We start from the raw sequence: 19,387 nt of genomic DNA on the forward strand, positions 1-19,387 counted from the left end.
ACTGATCTCACAAATAAGGTTTTACAATTAGGCTCCAGAGAGGCAAAACTTTCACCACAGATTTCTTCTGTAAAGGGCTTACAGTGTTTTTGTTCAGATAATGTAAAAAAAAAGAACAGAAGAAAAAAAAATAGAAGGTGAAGGTCAATACACCAGTAACTATGATACTTTCACACTGGGTTGGTCCATATAGACATGTTAATAGCTACAGCCATGATAAAAAATATATTAGAATTTAAGTAATTATTTATTTTGCTTATTACCATCTATAGTATTATCATCTAGCCTATCAACCTCATAAGCATTATATGCGTGACTTCCTAGGATTTTTGCAGCAAATGTTGGAAATGATCTTTGATGAGACATTAAAATAGTTACTTAATTTTTTTCAAATGCTGTGTTATCTGTTGCCAAGGATATCAAGCAGTTATATGGCTGTATATTTCCAAAGAGAAAAGATCTGACTTGCAACACAATAACTGGTTTGATTATCTAGCAATGAGGAGGGAAAAAAGACATATATTTGAGTGCTCTATTGTTAATGTTGATTGCTAATTGTTATAGCTATGATCTTGTCTTGCTTTATGTTGAACTTCTTAATTTTTTATTCAGGTTCCATTTTTTGGTCCACTCTTTGATGGTGCTATTGTGAATGGAAAAATTCTGCCTATTATGGTTCGTGCAACAGCTATAAATGCAAGCCGTGCATTGAAATCATTAATTCCATTATACCAAAACTTGTATCCTTTCAGTCAAATGGTTTCCAAGGCATATACATTCCCTTGCAGTTCTACAGATCTGATATTCATGGGTTTTTTTATTTTTTTTCAGATTAATATAGGGAAATTTTTTTGTAGTGGTGATGTTGCCTTTAGGGAACTTAAAACCATAGAAGAGCATTCAGATGAAGACCAGATTTTTAAAAATTAAATACACAATAGATGACGTACTGAAAAATTGCCTGTTACTAATGCTTTGTAGCATAGACTTGTCATTTTTTGTTAACAAAATTATTTTAATGACCATTTTGTGAATGGTCTTTCTAAAATAGCAATATCATGCTGTTAATAATCTTTCTTTCCTTAAGATACTAAGTATTTATCCAGTATTAGTGTGATTTAGTTTTATTTTCTAGTTCCAATAATGCTGCCTTCCTTCAAGGTGCAAAATTTATGAAACTTCCATCACACAGATTTTGTTATTCAGCTCAGAACACAAAGTTGATCTCAAAATCATGTTAGTATCTTTGTAAATGTGTCAGAAAAGGCTGCCTCTTTTCTGTGTTTGTTGTTGGAACTGAAATTTTATATTTTGGAGGAGCTGCTCTTGGAAGGATAGATCTATCAACCATAAATTAAAAAACATAAGGTAAGTCAGTCACGTACACCCCTTTTCCTCACTTTAGATTGAGTTCTGTTAGTTAAATAAACAAGTTAAAATCAACATGTTAGTTAAATCATCAAGAAATTTCTCAATTTCATAAACTGAAAGATAAGTTTAAATTTTGATCCAGAAGAATTCTGTGCTTAGTGTCTAACCAAGCTATAAATACTAGTTCTTGTCATGTGATAGATTGTTGCTAAAATACTATTTTTTCTGTGACTGACTGTTAATACTTACAGAGTTTTGGATTAGATATGATGAAATGGATTTAGGGATGAATGATGGATGTGTTTTATGTGATCATATTAAATGATGTTTGTGCCATTTCTGTAGATGACACATGTTGATTCATTGTATTTTCATGTTTGGAAAGGTCCGATCTTTCTGTCATTACTCAAGTAGCTTAGTCAAAGAATTTAAAATGTATTAACATTATCATCATCAACCATCAAAAGTGATGGTTTAGAGCATTATATTGATGTATAGCAATGAGCAATTGGAAAACAATTTACTTTGAAAGAGTAAACTACTACTTTGAAATAGTACCAAAAAAACCTCACAGACTTGTATGTTTAAACTTTACAGACTATGAAAGTTTTATTACATTCCTTCAAGATAGGTTGCCAGCTCAATGTTTAGGAATTGGCCAGTTCCATGGAGTTGTGCACTGCATTTTTAATTCAGTTTTCCAAACTGTACTTTTTAATATGCATCAAAGCACAATATGTCATTTATGACATAATGTGGACTCCATTAAAATGCTGATAATATGTCTCTTTGTATGATTAGCATGATAAGTGGGGAAGCATTATGTGTATTTGATTTTAGATAGCATTGGTTGGTAGATTTCATGTCATCACTTGGTAAGCTTATGAAGTACCAGTTGACTGGACACTGATATTAAAGGGTGGCTTTGTTAAGTCATCAGTGGAATTCTTTTTCCCTCTGGCTTGGAGTATCTTATATTTACTGTTCAGCATAATAAACTAAAAGTTAAAATGGGTTGTGAGATGTTCTTTAAAAATCTGTTTTCTTGGTGTGAAATTAGGAAAAAACTCTACAAACTTTCCTAGCTTGAATTAGGGTCTGATGGAGTCAGTTGTGTCAACAGAGAACAGCAAAAATGCTAAACTTCAAAGTCTGGCGTAAGTCTCAGTGGCATAAAAACCTCTTGATTAAAAATGTCATGGACATGGTGCTCAGCCCATGGCCAGACTTGAGGTCAAGAAGGAATTTCCCTCACACAAGAATAGCTAGGAGTGGTGGATGTTTCCTGTAACATGGACATGGTCTGTTATCTAGGAACATTTGAAAGTTGAATCTAATTATGTTCCTGTGACAGCAAAGAGTTGAAGACGTCAAGGACTGTCTTTATTGTCTCCTGCTTTTTTTCCTCTGGGATATTTTAGCTATGGCTGCAGCACTTCACTTCTGGCTTTTAAGTTTGTAATACACTAAAGGATGTGAGGAACAGGCATGTTTTATGGTCTGTGGTTAAGTAGCTTTTCTGGAGACACTGCCGGAATTAATGTCTCTTGTGGAAGACAGGATTCACTAATCAAGGTGGCCTTTCCATGTGTTGGAATATTGCTGGAGCAAAGAAAAAGAGAGCTCAGAGTGGTGAAAACAATACATTTGAAAAGGGGGGAAAAAGGGAAGAAAATTGCTATTTTTCAGAAAGTACAGGAAATGGAAAAGTGAATCTGATTATCAGGAATTTCCACAAGTCCAGGACCATAACAGCGTCAGTGAAAGAGAATCCTGAAGTGATGTTCTTGAAACTGATCTTCCTTTACTTACGTATGAATCTCAAATATACTGATCAGTGTTAATTTATTAGGAATTTGGATAATAGTTAATAGATATCCAGTTGAATGTGGATGCCAGGGGCACAAGAGTACTTGAGACTTGTCAAAGAAAACAGATGTCAGGCACTACATTTCTGTATTAGCCTTTCTTTTAACAGTAGTAGACCAGCAGAAATAGTTAATTTCAAAGCCAGCATGAGTGTATGGATGTCTCTGCCTGCAGGTGTGTGCTTTATTTTCTGGTACCATGTAATACTTGGTGAGCACTTTTTTTGCTTACTAGGGAGCTAATGATGTATATGTAGACCAGTGCTTATCCATTTATGAAGAATGTTTATAACACCACACTTGTAGATCTTGTAGTGATGGATCACTGTAAGCTCTTAGTTTAATTAAGACTGTGTTCATTTGCTCCTAATTCCCCATATGGGATGGGGAAAAATTGGCACTGAGTTTGGCCTTCCTACTTCCAAAGAGAGCTTATCTACCCTCTGAGACAGTGCATTTTCTAAGTGCAGACCTGACTGAAAAAATCAGCTGTCATTTGCAATCAGCAGGGATATTCAGTCCTCTTCACGTAACCTGATTGCAACTTTTTCCTTAATGCGCCGGTCTGTTAATCACAGTGTGGCAATGGCAGTATGTGTGAATGCTGTAATAATGGTTGCATGGATACCAGAAATTCTGGTCATCTCCCTCTTACAGTCTTCTCCAACTTGGAGTATGTGTTGTATGGTCTGAAGTAGCTTTCTTAGACTGACATATTCTGTCAATCACCTTCCTCTTTCTGACATTATTTTGACATTTCTGATAGGATACTTAGTAAAGCACTTCAAAGATTTGATTTGTTTAATGATTTTAAAAGGTTTTACCTTCTTTGTGGTTTTATTCTTTGTTCAGGAAACTATATATTTCCATATTGTCATGTTCTAAGATTAAAAATTTACTAAATTTATTAGCAAACATTTGTCATGCATGGCAGGTGTCCTGCTTTTTTTGATTCTTGACACACTCACTGCTGCAGCTGTGTGAAGAGATTATTGCTGTTTTGGGTGGAGTTTTTACAGTGGTGTTTGGCATTTGCTTTAATTTCTCCTTCAAGTATTCTCTCATCGCCCAGTAATTTTTGGTAACCTGGCTGTTTTGTATGAATAGTCCCTCAGGAACAGGTGGCATACATACACATGGAAGCACAAAATACTCGTGGTGTCTTGCTAATGAAGCAGCAGTAACCCCCTCTCTGTCTCACAGCTGATGTGTTTCTTTTCCTTATTGCATTTGCCATTGTCTTAAGAAATGCATGCTTATCTCCTGAGTATGCTCAAGCTGTACATATGCTGGGAAAACTTCTAAAACTCATAAATGAAGGTGTAATAACGGGACTAAATGTTGAGAATTGTTTTCACTATGATGTAGAATAAGAAGGACAATATTTAGGGATTGCTAAATTTGTGGCTTATGTCTCAGACCAAGCACTTTGTCACATTCTGAATTCAGAATCAACCATGTGTGGGAAATGGATCAATACTAAGTATTTGGAACAATAGAAATTGTGGCTCCATATAAAATTTTGTTTGAGCTTCCTGAATAAACAGCAGACGTCAGCCAGATGCCAAGAGGTGCACCTTGACATAGTAGGCACCTTCCATGATCCAACTTTTTACAATTATTGCCACAAAGCAGGACAAATACTAGAAACCTTGTAAGAGTGAAATTGCAATTGTGAAGAAAATAAGTGTCACTTTTTTCATTGTGCACAAATTCTGGAGTGTTGACAATTATTCCAAACTTTAGATAGTGCAATTCAGAAACTCTGTCTCACATAGTATTCCCCTGTTATAGATGCTACCTAAGACACACAGTAAAAAGCTAAATCCTCTTTAACATCTTTTAAATCTGAAATTTACAGATATTTTAGAATACTTGGAGTATGCATGACTGTTTTATCCTTAAACATATAGTATAATTTTCCCTCCTTTTAATATTGTGCAAAGATTTTGACTTAGTGCCAAGAACTGGCATTTCATTTTTGATTTTTTTTTTTTGGTCACATGAAACCAATTCATTTAAATAGCAAAAAATAATGCTGCTTTAATTATTCCATCTGAAAATGCTATAGAGTAAATCTTAATAGGAATGATTGGATAAATTAATCTTTATTACCAAAACTGAAAATTTGACTAACTTTATTGATATTGTATGACTAATCAGTTGGTACTTCATGTATCATAGCTAATCTTTTGACAGTTGTCTTCTAGAGAAAGGGAAGGACTTAACCCCATATGGTGTCTGACAAGGCAGTAACTTATTTATGAATAAAGTAATGTCTATGAGTGGTTTGTTAAAAGTTTGCCCTGTATTAGAAGCTGATCACTCAGAAAAAGCTTTTTTTCCTGAGGTGATACTCAACTGCCCCAAGAAAGGGTTTTATTAGAACTGGTAGTGTTGCTGTTTGTTGTTCCTGCTTGACCATTTCCTGCCTGAAGATAGAATGGCAGGCCCTGGAAAAGTGAAGAAAGTGTTCTTTATTAATGACATACAGTGAGCAAAGGGTATTCCTCAGACTTCTAGTTACATTTGTGTCACTTAATTAAGAATAGTTGTTGTATTTGAATTTTCAAACTGTAACTTGTAAAGATTTTGAAGATTTCTCACTTGTAGAGCAACACAGAAGTTAAAACTGGATAGCACTGATTTAGGTAGTGCCAGTTTCCCTTTTTCCAGGAAGTTTTCTATCTTAAAGCTGCATGAGCACCTCAAAGGAAAAAAGTTACTAGAGAGGTAGTGCATCAGTGACAACCGTGTATCAAATGGGAGAGGCATAAGGGTTGCTCACTCTCATAGTACTGGTGTAGTGAAAGGAATCATGCATGAAATTATGATTGCTCTTCTAATATTTTCTGGCTGAGAATTTTTTTTTATCTGGCATATGCCAAGAGTCTGGAAGGTTTGCTGTATTTCTGGCAATATGTTTTTGATACAGGACATTTAATAAGATTTTAACATACCTCTTATTCATTTTTTTTTCTTGTCATCACAGGTGAGATGATACCAACATTAAAAATAATGCTTGGTACTCTTTTTTTAAAGTACTTTATATATTTTAATACAAATAATTACAAATTTCGGAATTTCAGTGGATATTTATTCCATTCCTGATGACTGCTGTTGTAGCCTTGTCTGATATGATTTCAAGTAAGAGACATGGATGAGTTTGTCATATGACCCCTGCTGTTTTTTCCAGAAGAAAATGCAGTTATCTATTTTACTGTTTAGCAGTGAAAATTGTTTTCCTAGTTCAAGCAAGCTTCATAAGGTACAGAATATGATGTTCAGACTTCCCTATACTTTGAATTGCTCTGGGTGTTCTCCCAGATCCTAGTTCTGCTGACAACTTATTTGATATTTTAATAATTATAAATGTGATTGATTAATTAAATGCTTGCATACAATGACATAACATTAAAAACTGAAGATTTCCAAGATGTCTAGAAGTATATGGTTGTTTTAATGGACTCTTCAGGTATTTTGGTTTGAAGTGACGTAACAGTTTCTCTGTGCATTATAAGAAATCTCAATATAAGAGTCTTATATCTCTGTATATCTATATAGAGTTCTCTGTGTGTGTGTGTGTGTGTGTGTTTGTGTGTGTGTGTGTGTGTGTCTCTCCCTGTAGGTATGCAATGACTGTAATAGCTATATCTTTACCTTTACTCTACTTTTCCTCTGAAGTAATACATCAAATTAATGCATTTTCCTGTGATTTCACAAGTATTTCTGAACAAAAAGAGGCTGTTGTAAGGAAAATTGCTGGGAAAATACTAGAAAGATGTAATACCAGGTTACTTGTATGGCCATGAATAGCCAAAGTACTCAGAATGACAAACTACTAATGCCAAAAAAACAAAATGAACAGTACTTAAGTAACTGCTGCATTTAAGAATGTTCATGTTCAAGATTAGTGTTTTAATATGTTACACAGAAAATTAGTACAGTTTGAAATATCTTATGTAAAGGAATTGGCACAATGGCAATTCAGTGTAATAGCATAATCAACATCATGTTGAAATTTGCCCAATTAAAAAAAAAAAAAAAAAAAAAGGCTAAATTTAAAAAGAGCTAAGATTCCAAAGCATAAATTGTGGTATTCATGTTCATTAAGTATGGTTTGAAATCCTGTCTTAGGAACATCTTGCCTAACTATATATCTCATGCTGCTCAGTAAATGAGAAGAGTATTGATTGGCATATGCTGCTTGAATCGATCACCTTGACAGCCAGAATTACAGTAATCTGTCAGTATTAATGACTATCTTTCAAGCCTTGATACCTCTCCTTTGCTTGTCTCATCATGCCTCAGTTCTGTTTGAAGTGCATTTTCTTGAAACCTCTGGTTTTGTCAGGATAGGTACTTTTGTAGGGGTTTTTGTCCCCTGAGTCCAATTTATTGGCTTGATCATGCAATTAGGGTTAAAATGCAACACCAGGGAGCAAAGGTAGGCAGTGTCCTGAGTAACAATTGGATCTCAGAGGTAGTGCAAGCCTGTTCTCAGCTATCATTTATTAGTTACCTGTTGAAATAATAGCATTGTTTTGCAATGAATAATTCCAAAGCATCACTTTAAATGCCTTTGATTTTAGCCACTAGAGACAGCTGATTGAGCCAACATTTGTGATAGGCTTTTAAACTCTTGCCTTAGTGTTTGTCATATAGACACTTCAAATAACTGCTGGTGAAATACTTGCAGATGTGTGTACAAGCTGCTGTGTTTGCTACATTTTCGTGTAGTGAATATAATTCCACAAAATTTCACTTGGTTTTCATGTATTTTTAATGTGAGGAGTAAGTTGAAGTGTGACATTGTATTGTTGATCACAACTCCTTGTGTGTGATCATCCAGACAATTCCTGATCCACTAAGTGGTCCATCCATCAAATCCATGTCTCTCAAATTTAGGAGCTAGGATATCAGTGTCAGGTGCTTTGCACAGATCCAGGTAGATGACATCAGTTACTCTTGGCTAATGTACCAGTTCTGTAACACTGCTACAGAAGGCCACCAAATTTGTGCATGATTTGTCCTTAGGACAGCCGTGTTGGCTGTCTCAAATCACCACCTTATTTCCCAGTGTGTCTCAGTATAGCTCCCAGAAAGATCTGTTCCATGACCTTTGCAGGCATTAAAGTGAAACTGCCCAACCTGAAACACATGTTAAAGGAGAGCAGTTTAAGCACGTGTTTAATAGTCCTGTTGTTATTACAAGATATCTACATCATATTTCAGTCAGCAGTACAGCTTTATTTATTAACTACTTTTCCCTAATGAAATGCATGAGACTCTCTTGAAAGTGGTAAAAGCACAAAATATAAAGTCAGCAAAACTGATTGACTGTAGTAATGTTGTTTTCTACTATTAATTGCACTTACAAAGACCTGAGTGCTCTGTTGATGTTGTAGACACTTATGGAGGAGACTCAAATCTTTTTGTGCTATTTGGAAATATATAGTCTAGATTCTTTTACTTCTATGTTCTTTCATAAATACCCATCTGAAGGAGAAATATTGGTTCTACTGATTTCTCAACATAATATGGGTAGGCTTATGGTGGTGGCATTCTGTTTTAGGATAGAAGGAGGGCAGTGAGCTATCCTGAAAAGCAGTGACTGCTTTATCAGTCTCTAGAACTTCTGAGTGGATATGTCAGCACAGATCCCTCGAGGGAAGGGGATTTTTCTTGTTAAAGCATATTTTTAAGGGAGGAAATTTTTGCATGTTGTTAGCTGAAAGTTAGTAGTGGAATCACTTTCATTATAAAATGTGTTTTTAAAATCTATAAAGCTCTTTTTAAAAATAAATTTTGAAGGGAGAAGGCTACAAGTCCTTAAACTGGAATGAAAAGGATAAACTAATCCAATGTTACACAGAGTTGATTGCCTTGTGTGTAACACAAAGTGACAGGTTTTTTGTTAATACCTACTTAACCTTATTAATTAATTAAACATTTTGGGTAAAAACAGCCCTTTGTTAAAATGTTAAGACTCTTGCCCCCTTAAGGTGTTAAAATTCATACAGATTTCTTTGATAGCTCTCAGAAGTCTGTGAATAAAAGCTTAGAGGATTAAACAATTTTTCCTGACATTACTAAGATGTAAAGAAATAATTTTAAAACTATTTGAATCCTGGTTTTACGTTGCAAAAACCAGAACTGTCTATTGGTTTAATCCGTTTCTTTTCATAAATTCACCCTCATAACAGATAAGGGATGTGCGAACAACTTGCAAGGCTTGTATTTTAAAACACTAAAAACCACATATATATAAAAATAAGTATGTGGCGTTCCATATGGTTGATTCTGATATTTAAATTGGTGGGAAGTGTGGGAGATTATTTATAACAACCAAAACGGGCAAAACCTTAATGGTGTTGAGATAGAGTGATGTTTTGGGGTGAATTGAATAAGATATTGGCAAACTGTTTCTGCATCATTCTGCATATGTTAATCAAAACAGTTGGGGCATGCTTTCCAGTGCCAACAGAGGGATTAGAAGGTCAGAGGTACCAAAAAAATAGATTAATAGAAACTAGCACATTGGTTGGCTTCGTCCTCCTACAGGTCTGTATTTCAGTTACTGAAAAAGGGCTGGTATATAACATCTAGCAGTATGTGGAAATATCTAGCTGGAGATGGAATGCACTTCATATGAAAATATTCACCAGTGTCAAAATTATAACAAAAAATATTATCTTTTATTCTGTATTTGCCATGTAGTAGAAAAATGGAATAAGCTAGCATAAAGCAAGGATTAAAAGTTAGTGTTACAGTAATTGGAGTTACCATATGGCAATCCGAAGGATGCGAGTACTAATCATAGCCTGGCCAATCAAATTAATCTCAATATACTTTCTAGACATTGAGAAAATAGTTTAATTGCCGATTAGCTGCAGCTGAATAAATCCATGGGTCGCAAATACATCTATCTCCTTCTGAATGCTTCTCCTCCCAAACACAGAAGAATGCATGCTATTAGAAAATCGTTTAATTTCAGCTTGCTAAACCATAGTTACCATCCATCTGTTCATGCCAATTGTGGAAAAAGGTCAGTTTTCAGCAAAGCCATGCACTTCACAGAAGGTATGTGAAGTGAAATTTCACAGGGGACATGATGGATCCTGATTCCTAGTGATAAACCTTAGGGGCCAGCAGGGTTGGCATATGGTTCAGCATGATATGAAGGCTTGGGTTCCCTGGCTTCACTTCTTTGGCGTGGAACTGATAAAACCTGGCTCTTAAGTATTGTTTCACTGGACACCAATCACGGGCAGCAGGAACTGCCCACTTAACTCTCTGTGGGAAGGAAGGCCAGGCTGTGTTCACAATAGTACCATTGTAGTGCTGCAGACTGCTCTCAACAGCTTGATGGCATTAGGGAGGAGAGCGATTAGCTACTTTGCTAATTGCTGTTCAAAATATTAATAAAAAAGGAAATAACTGAAAATTAGTTTTTGTTTCCTTCATTTAAATGGAAGCCTGACTTAGAGTTTTTAAAATCATTCTTAAAATTGACTTAAGCCCTCCAAAGAGGCTTATAAGTAGATAATCTGCTACTGGTAGTGCAGCAAACCAAGATAAAGAGAAAATATTCTCATCTATAAAATTTTTAAAAGATAGTCGTAAAGTTCATTAAAGTACAGATTGGAATTAATGACAGAATTGCTCATTAGAGAAGTTTCCTTTGTTACTAGTATGGAAAATTAATATATACCTGCATGTGTAGTCTTTTTACTGGACAGTATTTAATATTAATATAATTTTTATTTGTAATTTTGTAGTCTGGAGTGATTTCTTCATGAAAATGCATTTACTGTTTTTCTCATCAATTAATATGCCTGTATGTGCAGAGAAGGTATTTAAAGTAGAAATTTAAATACTTGAATGTATGAAAACAGTGAGCTTAAGCATTCATGCTAATACCAGAGAGCAGAGAATTAGTTTTGCTTCTGTATTCTTAACACCTATCAATCTTAATTACTTGAGTTAAAACTGATGTAATGCTGGATGTCAGAATGAGGATGAATTCCTCTCCCAGTATCAGGAGTTAGTTTGTGGGGTTGCAGTTCCCCTCTGGCCTGTGGTATTCCTCACTTGTTGCAGTCATCACTTCAGCCCAAACCTTAACATCTTTTGTTGGTATGTTTGGTGCAACAGCTTTACTAAATTTCAATTCCATGGCCGGTGGCCCTGTGTGTCCCCTGCTGCCTCCTGCAAACCCACAGCTGCCAGGTGACCGCAGGAGCAGCGCTTCGTCACTCCACAGAGAGCCTAAAGCAGTGGCAGCTGTAGTAGGCTTCAAACAATTAGCACAACATACCTTATGGATTCATTGATTCCCATCTTGGATACATTATTAAGACAAATCCTCCCTTTAAGATGGAGTGTGAGTTCTGCCTGCATATGGGCTTTCAGCATTGTTTTCTTCGCTATTTTGTTTTCATGTCCATAGCCTGTTACTAAAACATGGATGAGTGTAGTATTTTTAAATACTATCATTATTTTTCTAACCACCCAGGCAAAGTTGTGCTGAGGTATTCATCCTTCCCATCCTGGTAGCCATTTGATCTAACTTTTTAATTTCATGCTAAGATGCAGTTCAGGGTTTGTAGAACCAACAATACACTATAAATGGTACCAAAACTGATACTTTCTGCTATACATTTGTATTAGCTCCTGCTATATTTCAAGCAGATAATTCATTGAATGCCCATTCTTCCTCTTACTGCAGAGTAGATTGTATTTAAGTCAAGATTAATGGATAGATTTTGATGTTAAACCCCAGTCTCTGAGCCTTTTGTTCCCCAGAGGCATATAGTGCATTAGTTTAAGCCAATGTGCTGCTTATCATAGATACTCTGACACTGTCTTAAATGACAGTTTACTGTACTTTGTAGCTACTTACTCTGGTAATAAAATCACTATATTGTGTTCTTGATAATTACAATATTAAATAGAAACTTAATTGGATTACTGCACATTTAGATACAGATAGTTCTTAAGTAATTGTCCACTGTAAAATTTCTGATACTCATTTTTTCTCTCATGCAGTGTGTTCTGTCAGAGTCTAAGCTTAATATGTAATTCAGTCACCTTAGATGAAAAAGTGCTGGAAAGACATCTGCAGTGGGATTTTTTGGTGCAAATGAGTATTTTTTATCATACAGATTTTCACTTGAACCTTTGTTGGTTTTTGAATCCTTCCATAAGATGTTCCTATTTGCCAAAGTCCTTAAAATAAAGTAACTTCTGGGTTCTATGGAGTTGAAGAATTTGATAAGTAGTCCTAATTCAGATATTTTTTTCCCTGGAAATTCTGAGAAGTCTGAGCATAATTTTTGTAAATTTTGCTGCCTAAGCAGATGAGCAGAATTAGAGTTAATTCAGTAAAGTATATTTTCTATTATTATTTTAAAAAGAACCCCAACTTCTTATATAATTAGTTTTTATGTGGTTTATATTCTAAAGAATATACTGAAATTAAAATGTATTTTAAGTTCAGTTCACTTGCACTTTAATTCTACATATCTTTATAAAAAAGACCTTGGTGCACAGTGGTTACATTTTTCATTTCATAATTGAGTGTTTTAAGTGGTTAAGCGTAGTCCAAATTTTATCCAATTGCAGCTTGTGTTAATGGTGCTCCACTCACACTGCCTTAGCACCTGTTATGGATTTTGAGTCATCTGGCAGCCCGTGGGACTTAGATAAAGAAGTACCAGGTGTCCTGCCTGCCTCTTAATTGAGACGCAATGTAAACAATATAGACTTGGCAATATGGTTATAGAAATGGATTAAAGCCCAGCTTTGTCTGCACTGATGAATCACAGCTTTTTCTTCCTAGAAGATGTTATAAACTACTGATGAATTTAGTGAGTTGTAAGATTTTGTAGAACAGCATAAAAGTAAATGCATCAAGGATTTTCCTAGAAGGACAGTTTTGCAGAATGTTAAATATGTTGAGTTTTTTAATGAAAATGTAAACATCACTTAGAATTTCTTGCAGTAATTTAGCAATTTTGAAACCACCCACAGTGTAAAAATTAAGATTCTTACATAAATTCAGATAAAGTCAATGCCTAGTCAATATGTAGTCTGTTGGTAAACTAGGCAGAAAGCAATACCATTTACTTGGAAACACTCAATGGCTGCAGCTTTATCTAGCCTACACTTATATGTTGCAGGACTTTTAACCATATAACCATGGAGTAGATATATTGTAAACTATCTCTTTTAACTGTAAGATAAGTAATCTTAAATAAAAAATGTCCTCCAAATGGCAAAAATGCCTGATAACACTTAATTTATCACAGATTTATTTAACTTCAGTAGTATAAAAACTTAAAAGCAATTTTCATTACATTTATTCAAGGGATGATGCAACTATGTTTTGGAAACAAATTGCAATATTTGGAATGATGGAATTCGTTTGTATAAACTTATTTATTATATATTCCCTTATTTTCTTCATGAAGAAATATATCTAAGAAATTGCCTCAAAAAGCCCTTTGCAGTTAAGGTTGAGTTGAAAAATAATGTTATTAAATATGTTAGATAATACATTTTAGGCTTGCTTAAATTCTACAGTGTTGGTCATTACTTGTTTTTCATATACACTCTCATTTTATTAGTGAGATATCTATATTAATTTGTAGATTGTAACATGTACATTACTGGTTAAAATTATTTATTTGGGATAATTATAGAGCCCCTTCTTCAGGTTTAAAATGTTTTATTTCACCAAATGCAACATACTAGTTTACTTTTTAAATACATTCTTAATTTCTCTGAGGTTTATGTTCTATTTTTATGAATAAGAAAATATATTGTTACATTTTTTACAGAACAGCTGTCTTGAAAAAGTGGTTCAGTGTGAAAAACTCACCTTAAAATACTATAAAATTTTAATTCTTTCACCTGCTTAGCAGTATCAAGAACAGTAATTTTTTCTTCTTTTTCATCTAAATAACTTGGGTGAGATATGAAGAGAATGAACTAAATTCTGCCTTGTGAATCATTGGTGTTGTGGCTAAGTCCAGTTAGCTTCTTTCATTTACAACATAGCTCTGTAAACAGATGCACCTAGCTAAATATTTATTTGCCATTTTCAATATTGGCAGTCTTTAAGAAACATAAAATAACCCAGACTGACTTTGAGATATCAAGGTGACTTGAGTAAACAGAAGGTGCAGCTGGAAGAAGAAAACCCATTTTATTTGTATACTGTGCAAACTAGATGTGGAAAGTACTGAAATGCAGTAAGTAGGGAACACCATGATACCACTTCTACATTGTCACTTTTCAGAATATAAGAGAACTTTAACTATTCCTCTCAGTTGATACTGATCACTCACTTACATACAAAATGCTGCTACTTGCAGGGCTTCCAGCACTGGATCAATAGCAGCCCAACTTACATCCTTAACTCTAAGAGCCAACAAAGACTACAAATTGCTGTGACTCAGTGTGAGCTCAGCTGGTTTGACAACCACTGCACAGTCTCTTCTTTTAGAGTGAGATTTCCCAGAAAAAAAATTCTGTTTCTGTGATGTGTGGGGGTTTTGTCTCGTCTTCCTGTGGAAGTCAAATTCTGCTGGGACTAAGTTTTCCTTTCAGCTTAAAACCTTGATCCTAACCTGTGCTTGTTATCTTTATAGGGGAGGCCATTCTTCTTTTACACTTTGATGTAAGGAATTGAAATTTACTAGGAAAAATGTGCCAAATAAAATACATTCTTTCATCATTTTAAGTATCTCAAACTGTAGCAATTAATTCTGTGGGGTTTGCACACCCTTCCAGTCCAGAGAGCAAAAAACTTAAAATCTACCAACATATGCTTTTCACTGTGCTTCACTGTTTCTTTTTTACTTTGGTACATAATATCCTAGGAGCATTTTTGTATGTTGACCATACTACAGATTTGGGGGTTTTTCCTGTAAAAAATTATGTGTGTTTCTAAATTTGCTGAGGGGTGAAATGTAATAAAAAAGAGAGTTCCTTTTTATATGGATTTTCTTAAAATATTGTTGATTTCTTTTATGTAAATTGTGTATATATGTAATTAAAAACCTCTTGCAAGTGTCCATTTATCCTACAAGAAAGTATCTCTGGGCATAGAATTTTCATTTTCCGAGTAAGGATGGAGCAGCAGTTCAGCTTCTGCTTGTCTTAAATTATTTTCCAAATGCCTGGCAAACAAAGTCATACTCTCCACAATCATATCAATATATATTGACTTCTTAGATGATTTTGCTAACAGTTGGAACTGCCAGGGATGCAGCTGTACATGTATTTCTGAGAGGAGTTTGTAATTTAACCTGAAAAAAAATCCATCTTGCTATTTGGAAATGTGTGTTCTAGCTTTTTCCATATGAGGTATTTCAAGGCACTCATTAAAACTCCATCTTTTTTTTTCTAGCTCTGGAACCAAAGCATCTACATACCAGTATACAGTTATATCATGGTATACTGCACATGTATACTGCCCATATATACAAATACACAAGTATGAGGAGGGAAGATTTATGAATAAAGCTTTCATAAAAGTGGCTTATTTTGACACTACTGAAATTTTTGTTTGTTTCATAAAATAAGATTTCTTCTTAATCACAGGAAACACACATGCCCATCTACATAGTATAATCATTATGGTACTTTCTTGGGAGAGGAGAGTCCCTGGACAGGAGCTTTCCAGTCCATGCTTGGGAAATATTTGTTATCAAATGTTTTTTGGACCAGGCAGTAGAATTTCTTCTCCAGCCCATTTGAGAATCTAACACTTAGTTATTCTGGTAATAGGTAGATTACATAGTTGTGAAGTTCTATATCCTTAAATGAAGTCTTGGAAATCTTATTCCATGTTTAAACTTTTTCTTCATTTTTTTCCAGCTTCAGGTTAATGTCGTTTTAGGATTGGTATTCCATCAATGACTGTAGCAGTAATCATGCATCCACTCCTTAACTAAAAAATGCTAGATAGACTTATTGTACTGCATTTTAGTCAGCTGTAAAACTGAGAAGTGTGAAGAAGGATGGAAAGAAAATGTAATAGCAAAGGGAAAGTTATAGGGGATGGGATGGGGTGGGGTGGCATTGTTTGTGGACACTTGTGGAAACCTGATGCTACATATAAGCCTGATGCTACACATAAGTCACACAGAAGAAAGTACAAAAGTGCCTTTCCAAAATGGTCAAGATTAGTGAGAGTGACTGCATTAACTGACTGGAGGTGAGTAGTTTTGTTAAAATGGATGGAATGTGTAAGGACTATGAAGTTCAAATTAGTAGCCTGCATTTGCACTAGGGAGTGGCAGACTGATGGCAGTATCTGAGAGAATGCACCATCTAAGTAGTATATCCAGAAAGTGGATTCTGCAGTGCTCTGAGTAGATTATGAAAGGATTAAAAATGCATTTATTTAGGCCAGAGAAAAGGATATGGCAGTAACTGAGATGTGAGGTAAGAGCCTAGGTAATTTGTTCAGATAGATGGCTAGAAAAAGTTTTAGCTTAGATTATGCATAAAGAGTCTGCAAGATGTAGATGTATTTTGCCATAGGAATCTCAACTTGGAAGTGATACAATCAACAGAGATGGAGAGCTATTAGGTGAAGACATGAAATTATGTTTTTCAGAAACATTGGGCATAAGTAGGTGATCTGACAGCCAGGCTTTCAGTGCTTGTTCCCAAGTGCAAATCAACAGGTCTAATAATGGAAAGTACAGTATTTTCAAATAATAGATCTTTTCAGATAATTATTAATAGAAATAATTACGGATTTAAAGAATAAGTTAAAGGGAGCCTAACGTAAATGAAATTTTAGCTGGAGTGACTACAACCTGAGTGGCCTATAAAGATATGATTCCTAAATTTTTCTGGTACTGATTCTATTTTTTAGAACTTCTGAAAAAGTATAATGAAGTGATTAGATTTTTTTATTATGCTTTTTGCAGTTATGCATCTGCAAGTTTTTAGCTGAGACACTTGGGCGAGCACCTGCATAATTAATGTATATCATACATTTTTATTAATTCTGTTTTGTTCCAGTTAGCACCTTGTTCAGAAGCAAACAGCTCACAATACTGTTGTTTAAGTGTTTTGTCACTCTCTGTGCCCGTCTTTCTCCATTGGTTTGTCTGTGCATCCTTTCCATTCCATCTTAATTGCTGATGCCAGTGGCAACATCCACTCAAAGTAAGAATACAGCTTGCATTGCCCTATTATTAGTAGCCATTGAGTTTGTATGTGCCACTCAATCTGTAAGTGCTAATAAGTCTTTCCTAGAGAGCAGTGTTTTAAAGAAATAAATGTCTAACCTATTAGAAGTGATGTAGACATTAGCTACCATGGGTTTATGGTCACTCTTGCAGACAGTTGCATTCAAATATGGTGTAGAACTAGATTATCTTAGCCACAAAATCATATAGAATTGGAGTTTCAAAATTACTGGGATGTTCTCAAAATATAAATGAATAGAAGATAAAAGTATCTCATCTGTGCAGTCTCTAATACAGAGTTCTTCTGAGGAGAGTGTGTAATTTCTTAGTGTGGAGTAGAGCAAGCTTTGGATTTGGCATTTGCTTCAGATTTTGTTTTTGTTTTTAAGGTGGGTTATGTCTTTAACAAGCTGCAGATAGTTTTATGGGTTGTTAGGATGAGCAGTAAGCCAGATAGCTGAATTACTTTTCTCTTGGTGTACTAAGTGTGCATTTGAGTTAGACTTCTAGAACTAATATAAGCATATCCTCTTTACTGTGTAACAAAAACATCATTATTGTCCTCAATCAGCATCTATCACAAGACTTCTGTATTTGATTAGCAGATTGTACCAAGACTAGAGAAAAAGAATGTCTTTGTCATGTTCAAAGCAGTAACTTTCCTTCATTTTGCCTTATTTGTGTATAAGCTTTGGATATAATAGGATAAACTAAAAGGTTTCCTTTAGAGACCTCTGAAAGTAGAGCATTTAAAAAGCAAGTAGGTGTCTCTACCCTACTTTTTCATGAAACATTTTACCCATTCAAGCAGACTTTCAAAAACAGCTTGTTTTGATAGCAGCCTGCTCTCCTGTGGGCCTTCAGCCTTTGCTTCCTGGCAGCACCTTTGGTGCGAAAAGAGAGTGATCAATTGGGAGACTATCAGTGCCAGCATGCATAGAGTGATAAGTTAACACACCACTGGGAATTTCTAGGGCCCACCAAGATACTTCACTTCTAATGTGCTAACAAGCTCATTTTTCTACCTCTTGCCTCTTCAGTTATTTTTTTTTTCTCAGAAGAGCTTAGAAGTTGAGTGCATCAGGCATAATGAAAAGCTCTGTAGGAGGGAGAAGCAATAACCCCATTTTTCCCTTTTCAGCCAAATAGAAAATTAGTTTCTGGTAATACACAAAGGCCAGTATTTTTTGTGCAAGGGGCACTGCTGTGAATCAAAGGACTCTATTAACTGCAGAAAATTCAGCAGCTGTGAATCTCCCCCAATGAAAAAAAGTGCTTTTCAACAAGTTGTGAGATACGTAGTATTGTTTAGACTTCAACCATCAGTTTCATCCTCTACCACTTATACATAGCCTCTTAAAAACTGTGCTATATTACTGTCCTCTGTTCAGGTTCAATACTGTGTTTATCCCCCAACCTCAGAATCATTACAATGGGAGATTTTGTATTTTCTCTTGTCCCAGTGCTTCTATTTTAGCTTCTCCAAACTGAGGCTTCTGCTGTGGTTCAGCTGTCTCTGGATTCAGAAAGAATTCAGAGTACAGATTTTGGAGGGAAAACTGTTTCCCAGTTTTACTATGAAACCGAGTTATGATCTAAGGAAATATGATAGAAATCATTTTATTCACTGAAACTTGTTTCTAGATAATATATTCTCTATATTTTTTCATATTTATATAGACTGTAAAATCTACAGTAAATATTGTAGAGAAAAAATGGCAAAAAATGAGTAGGAAGAGTTCTGTAATTGTAGAAATACAGTTTTGTAAGATAATATGAAGTTTATTGTTTCCAACTTCCATTGGGTGTCGGGAATTTTATTGCTTATCATAACTGAAAATAGTATCATTATTTTAAATGCTATCACTAGTACTTAAAAATGCTTATCACATGTAATATAGTTTTTATGTTTGGATTGCTAAAAATATATGC

The 19,387-nt window shown here is 34.8% G+C and overlaps 1 protein-coding gene across 10 annotated transcripts in view; it reads left to right on the plus strand.

Moving 5' to 3' along the window:
- Nucleotides 1-19,387, plus strand: part of RALGAPA1 (Ral GTPase activating protein catalytic subunit alpha 1) — a 131,221-nt gene that overhangs the window by 97,432 nt on the left and 14,402 nt on the right. For all 10 annotated transcript variants that reach the window (XR_002466544.3, XM_021542694.3, XM_021542697.3 and 7 more), the window contains one exon: nucleotides 613-740. Coding sequence is in view for 9 of the 10 variants with exons in the window: in XM_021542694.3 (XP_021398369.1) it covers nucleotides 613-740 (128 nt within the window). In the remaining variant the exon portion in view is untranslated. The remainder of the gene's footprint in view (nucleotides 1-612; nucleotides 741-19,387) is intronic.

This window comes from Lonchura striata, chromosome 6, assembly GCF_046129695.1.
Source record: "Lonchura striata isolate bLonStr1 chromosome 6, bLonStr1.mat, whole genome shotgun sequence".
NCBI lineage: Eukaryota > Metazoa > Chordata > Aves > Passeriformes > Estrildidae > Lonchura > Lonchura striata.